Source organism: Populus alba, chromosome 4, assembly GCF_005239225.2.
Source record: "Populus alba chromosome 4, ASM523922v2, whole genome shotgun sequence".
Lineage (NCBI taxonomy): Eukaryota > Viridiplantae > Streptophyta > Magnoliopsida > Malpighiales > Salicaceae > Populus > Populus alba.
The window spans coordinates 23146685-23153123 of NC_133287.1; the positions used below are offsets into that span (position 1 = coordinate 23146685).

At 36.4% G+C, this 6439-nt stretch overlaps 2 protein-coding genes across 2 annotated transcripts; one reads left to right on the plus strand and one right to left on the minus strand.

Moving 5' to 3' along the window:
- The first annotated feature begins 377 nt into the window (after positions 1-377).
- LOC118050080 (WAT1-related protein At4g19185) lies at positions 378-3511 on the plus strand. Its single transcript, XM_035060308.2, has 7 exons — positions 378-654; positions 843-905; positions 999-1115; positions 1249-1531; positions 1934-2089; positions 2742-2893; positions 3123-3511. The coding sequence occupies exons 1-7, from the start codon at positions 455-457 to the stop codon at positions 3331-3333; spliced, it is 1182 nt and encodes a 393-aa protein (XP_034916199.1). The 5' UTR covers positions 378-454; the 3' UTR covers positions 3334-3511.
- Positions 3512-3694: 183 nt separating this feature from the next.
- LOC118050079 (pentatricopeptide repeat-containing protein At5g66520) lies at positions 3695-5575 on the minus strand. Its single transcript, XM_035060307.2, has one exon. The coding sequence runs from the start codon at positions 5573-5575 to the stop codon at positions 3695-3697; it is 1881 nt and encodes a 626-aa protein (XP_034916198.2).
- Between the last annotated feature and the right edge of the window lie 864 nt (positions 5576-6439).

Consider the following 6439-nt stretch of genomic DNA (forward strand, 5'->3'; position numbering starts at 1 on the left):
AATTAATTCTTAAACATTTTATAAAGTTCTCAATTAGGTTTTTTTCTTTAAAATTCATTAGCATTTTTCTCAATTTTTTGTTCAAATTGATGCATTTTTATTGCAAAAAATGCACATTAGATAGAAACGTTGATATTCATTAACCTTTTTGTTAAATTTTTTTCGAATTAATATCATTTAGTTCATAAAATATGCAAATTAGATTAAAATATTAAAAACAAATTGATAGCAATCGATAGATGTAGAAAATACTTGGGATCTAATTAATAAATTAATAGATTTTGGATGTAATTGAGAGTTGGTATATATATTTGGGACTAAATTGAGGTTTCCTCAAATATGTAAGAGCACAATCCTGCTCCTGCTTCTGCTTTGGTCCCTTTTGGGTTCTCTTTCTTCACTACATTTAATAATAGAATACATCTCTCTAGAGAGAGAAAGAGAGAGATAAGACATGACAACATCAGGAGGAATTGGAGGAGGAGAGGCATGGAAGGCTCATACGGCGATGGCGATGGTGCAGGTATTCAATGGAGGATATCATGTCATTACAAAAGTGGCTCTCAATGTTGGGGTCAATCAGCTCGTTTTCTGTGTCTATCGGGATCTTCTTGCCCTCGCTATCCTAGCCCCTGTTGCCTGTTTTCGCGAAAGGTATCTTCTTTTTCATTTTATTTTCAATTCTTTCTATTAGATTTCTTGGGTTTTTTCCATTATGGATTGCATCTTGATATTTATGTTTATTATTATTATTATTATTATTATAAAGATGGATAGAAAGGTTAGCTAATATTCCACTCGAATGAATCTACTAGATGCTATAACTTCTTTTTTTTCCCTAGGAGAATTCGACAGCCTTTGACTAAACCACTCCTCCTGTCGTTCTTCTTTCTTGGCTTAACAGGGTAAGCTTTTCTTCTCTTAATTAATCCTTCCTTTTTACTATTATAAATATATTATACGAATGACAACATCCTGCTTATCAATTTTGTTGCTAGGATATTTGGCAACCAGCTATTATTTCTTCTTGGTCTTAGCTACACAAATCCAACTTATGCGGCTGCCATCCAGCCTGCAATTCCAGTTTTTACCTTTATCCTGGCTGTGATTATGGGGTTAGTTTATTTTTAATCCATTTTTCTCTACTTGTTATACAATTTAATTTATTTTTTTTTAATTTTAATTCGATTCATGAGGTGGCTTTTGTTTCAAAATTTGATGAACCATCCTCAATATATTCTCTTGCAGTACTGAAAGACTGAATTTGTTTACAACTGAAGGTCAAGCAAAGGTCGGAGGTATCCTTGTCTGTGTTTCTGGTGCCATATTGATGGTTCTCTTCCGTGGTCCTTCTGTATTTGGGTTTAAGGAAGCAGACTTTGTGTCAACTGAAATAAGTGCTAGGGGTCAACCAGAGCCTGCTGGATGGTTCTTGTCTAGCTTGTTGGACTTTGGCCTGGATAATTGGCACCTTGGAGTTTTATGCTTAATAGGGAATTGCATGTGCATGGCTGTTTTCCTAGCCATTCAGGTACACCATCATTTGGTTATACCTGTGTGTATGATTGGACACTATGTTTTGAATGATACAAATTCAAAGGTTCAACCCCCTTCACCTTGTAAAAGTTGAATCATTTTTGAAGAATCTGGATCACAAGATATTCTTTTTAATGACAACTCTGCACTGTTGTGTTTCTATGTACCTCTCAACTAATGAAAATTCAACCAATTTTCATATCTGAATTTAAGCCATTCTTACAATTTGAATGTTGAAAATTGTTAAAACAACTTCTAAATTCAGTACATTTGTTTATTCTGATAGCTTGCATCTTTTAATGCCAAAAACATTTTGTTTCTTAGTTAGTTTTATTTGCTTTACATTTTAATGGTTTATATTTGATGAAGTTCAATTCATAGTTTGGAAAACTTCCAGGCTCCGGTTCTAGCGAAGTATCCAACCAGTCTTTCAGTCACAGCGTATTCATATGCTTTTGGAGCTCTGTTGATGGTAGTAACAGCATTGTTTATGACCAATGAATCAACAGACTGGAGTTTGACGCAATCTGAATGTTTTGCAGTCATCTATGCAGTAAGTTTCCTTTTGGGGCTGTATTGAAATTGGATTTTTTTTTTCACATCAATACATTTCCAGTTCTTATATCACTTACTAAATTTGAAGCCTGAAGAGGACTTTAACATGGTCAAGCTTGACATTTTAAACTAGCACTAAAAATCAGAATGGTGTTACTTCTTCTACAGAGAGAAGAATGTGATACTCTTTTCTGGTATACTATGGTTCAAGTCCAACATATGAAGGTGGACTGATTTTAAGTTTACTACTCTTGCCTCCTCCATGTTCTTTTCTTGTTATCTTTTCTTTGTGTGAGTTTTCCTTCATAACCACAAAGGTAATCTCAGCCATTGCCATGGATTTAAAGGGCCATATATTCCATTTCCATAAGCTCAACAAAACCTTTTGATTATCTTAGGAATCAAAACATGGAAAACATTTTCAGGGATGCCTAATAGCAAGTTAATTATTGTGGATTTCTCCTCTTGGCTTAAAGTTTTGCATTAGCTGTCATCTATAATAGATTGTGGTTCTTTTGGCCAGCTTCTTGACAAGTCATCTAATTTCCCTACCTTCGACTTTGAATTTCTCTTTGTAAATCTAAAGTAGCTCTTCTAGTGTCTAACCTTTAAGTGCAAGCTGTATCTAACTTCAGTCTTAATTTTCTCAGGGGGTTGTTGCATCTGCCATTAATTATGGCCTGCTGACATGGTCCAACAAGATCTTGGGGCCTGCTTTGGTTGCACTTTACAATCCACTTCAACCTGCAGCATCTGCCTTTCTGTCAAAAATTTTTCTTGGAAGCTCTATTTATTTGGGAAGGTTATACTCTAGTTCTTTTCAAATTTTTTACGCAGCTTATTGATTAATTTGCTTACATATATTTCATGTATGTTATACAATCATCCACAATGATGCTTCGATTTGCTTCTCAGGATTATAATATGCTTCTGATTATATTTTGCTATAGAATATGGTTCGGATGGTAAATTGCTGGTGCAAGAAGGAAGCTGACTTTGTACTTATTTTTTTTGTTTGTGTGTCGAAACAGCCTTATAGGAGGATTCCTGATCATTTCTGGCCTTTATTTGGTCACCTGGGCATCATATAGAGAAAGACATGCAGCTCCGGGGCTCATCCATCACATTAGTGCCCGGGCATCGGAGCCATTCATTCACAAAGACGCAGCAATTAACAAGGGTGCGTACCATAGAGGATACATCTTTCCTGGTGCCTCTTCCCCGACAAAATCCGTTGATTAAGAACACACAGAACAAGATGTTATGTAAACTTCTCATGACCAACATGTTGAAAGCACTGTATTTTTGTGTAAAACAACTTCAATGTGTTATGTCCCCTCTTTTCAGTTTAAATATACATCTCTTTTAAGGAACCAATACAGAGCATAATATTCTATCGTTCTTTTGATGTTTTGATTTCTGAATCCGTTTTGTGTGCATCTTTTTCGATCTATGATATAGTTGGTTTCTGCTCAGATAAAAAAAGTGCGGAACAAAAAGGAAAGAAAAACTAAGTTTCTATGATTTTATCATTCTGCACTTTCATCTTGTATATCTACTAGATATTTTGATACAAGGTCCTTAAATCACCATGACCACCCACTTACCAGTAATCCTGGCAGGAGCACTGACCCATTTTAAAAAGGTGAAACCGAGTTCTATCTCTTACAATTATTTCTCGATCAAAAACCGTTGAAATAAGTTTGCATGCATGGTGACAATCTTCACAGATCCGCAGATTTTTTAATACACGAAGAGTTTCCCCAGGTTTAGTCCTTGATAGCCCAAAGGCAATGGCAAGTTTCTCGCTGTGATAGTATAAGGGGTTCTCTCCATCTTCCTCATCAAAGTCATGGCCATGCAGTACTCCATTGGTATCAGCCACATAGCCAACAGATTTTAGATTTTCCAGCATCTCATAAACTTTGGCATGCAATTCTTTAGCTTGAGGATGATTTCTTTCACCAGCGATAAATTCATGAACAGTACCTTGTAGCTCAATCATGGAAAAGCCCGGAGCCTTCTTCACTCCCCTATCATCCATCAGTTTCCTTAATTTAGCAACATCTTCCCATTTACCAGCGTTGGCATATAAGTTGGCTAGCAATACATATCGTCCACTATTGTTAGGTTCTAGTTCGATAACTCTTCTCCCTATTTCCTCTCCCAACTCAATGTTTCTGTGCTTCTTACAGGCTCCTAGAAGAGTGCCTAGAACAGTGACATCAGGACTCACAGGCATCTCATCGATAAGCTTTCTAGCCTCCTGCACCATTCCAGCTCTTCCAAGTAAATCAACCATGCACCCAAAGTGCTCCATTCTGGGCTCAATTCCATAAACTCGGATCATGTAACTGAAGTAGTTACGCCCCTCCTCAACTAACCCTGAATGCGCACAGGCAGTGAGGAGATTCAGAAAAGTGATGTCATCAGGAACTACCATCTGTCTCTCCATCTCTTTGAAAAGTTGAATTGCAGCCTCTCCATTACCGTGCATTGCTAACCCTCCAATCATGCAGTTCCAGGAAGAAATCCATCTACAAGGCAAAGGCAAGCTGTGAAAAACTTGCAAAGCTTTCTCCAAGCAACCACATTTGCAATACATGTCAACAATTGCAGTAGCGAGTTTGGAATCCAATTCAATCCCATTCCTCTTAATGTACTCGTGTATCCACTTCCCTTGTTCTAAAGCACCTAATCCGGTACAAGCAGACAACATAGTGGTTGCCACAAACTTATCCAACACATTATTATTCTCTGCTTTCATCCTATCAAACAAAGCAAACGCTTCATGGAAGCGGTTGGTCTGAACATAAGCAGCCATCATGGCATTCCAAGAAGCAGAATTTTTCTGAGGCATGAGTTGGAAGATGGAAAAAGCCTCATCAATTAATCCCCACTTTGAATACCCGGAGATCAAACTAGTCCAGGAGACAGAATCAGGGTGTGGGATGGTATGGAAAACCCTCCTGGCTTCCTCCAATGCTTGAAAGGTGACATACATATGAATCAGACTGTTGAGACAGACAATATGAGCTCCAAACCCGAACTTGAAAAGATGGGCATGGATTTGCATCCCGTGTTGGATCTCTCTGCAGGCTCTGAGAAGAGAGGGGAAAGTGAAGTTGTTGGGTAAAACGGAGTTTTGCAACATGTGAGAGTAGAGAAGAAGGATGGAGTTAGTAGGTAGTAGTTGGGAATGAAGGAATCCTTTAATGATGGTATTGTAAAGAAAAGCATCTGGTTGGGGAATTGAGTCGAACAGTTTGAGAGCGTAGGTTAAAGCATCGGAGGTGCTGGCGCGGGCACAGAAGTTTATGAGTGGGGGAATGAGATGGTTATGAGAGGAGAGGCCGAGCCGGATGATCTGGGAATGATATTGCCTCAGCTGAGACATGGATTGGCATTTTTCAAAATGAAAGGGTACTGCTACCTGCATTTGAACTTGAACGGAGGAGGAGCTCGTGTTCATGCTCATTGTCATCATCCTTTATTTGTTTGCGGGTTGTGGCTAAAACTTTTTGGGGTCCCAAATATCAAAGAGAATGTAAATAGTGTGGAAAGTAGAGAAGTAGAGTTCAAACCAATGTTAATAAACTCGGTAAAGATACGTTCAGTTAATGGGTCGTCCATGTTATCACCTATAATCTAAACTCGTCGGAAAAACAGTGTCCTTTCCTATTTTTCCCTTTTATATATATACTAGCAAAAAAACATTAGTGTATTGTTTAAAGCGTTTTAGAACAAAATTAGATGCCATGCCCGCACGATGCTGCGGGCTTGTGACATGCTTGTGCGTTGTTGTAGGTTTGTGGAAAAAAAAATATATGAAGAAAAACCATTGCAATCCACAATGTTTTAAAGGAAAAAACTACAAAGCTAAATTCTTAACCAGATTAATATTTAAAAAATTAAATTAACAAAAAAAATTTTGAAAAAAATTATAACAAAAAAAACTGAAAAGAAAAATAAAACATGTAGGGAAACACTGTAGCAATCTATAGTGTTTCATGAGCAAATTTGTAATTGTAATTCTCAGCCAGCTCTATATTAAAAATAATAAAATCGATAAAGATAATTTAAAAAAAATCATAATAAGAAACATATGTGGGGGAATATTGTAGCAATCACAATGTTTTTTTTTTTTAAAAAAAAAAAACTATGAAACAAAATTTTAAACCAGTTCAATATGAAAAGAAAAAATCGACAAAGATAATTTTAGAAAAAAAATCATAAAAAAAAAAAAAAAACAATATGGAGAAACACTCTAGCAATCCACAATGTTTTTTTTTTTTTAAAAAAATAACTATAAAGCTAAATTTTTAACCAACTCTATATTAAAAAAAAA

Coding starts and splice junctions, on each gene's coding strand:
- LOC118050080 (XM_035060308.2), top strand. CDS start 455: ATGACAACATCAGGAGGAATTGGAGGAGGAGAGGCATGGAAGGCTCAT. Junction 906..998: donor TTCTTTCTTGGCTTAACAGG/GTAAGCTTTTCT, acceptor TTTTGTTGCTAG/GATATTTGGCAACCAGCTAT. Junction 1,532..1,933: donor CTGTTTTCCTAGCCATTCAG/GTACACCATCAT, acceptor GAAAACTTCCAG/GCTCCGGTTCTAGCGAAGTA.
- LOC118050079 (XM_035060307.2), bottom strand. CDS start 5,575: ATGACAATGAGCATGAACACGAGCTCCTCCTCCGTTCAAGTTCAAATG.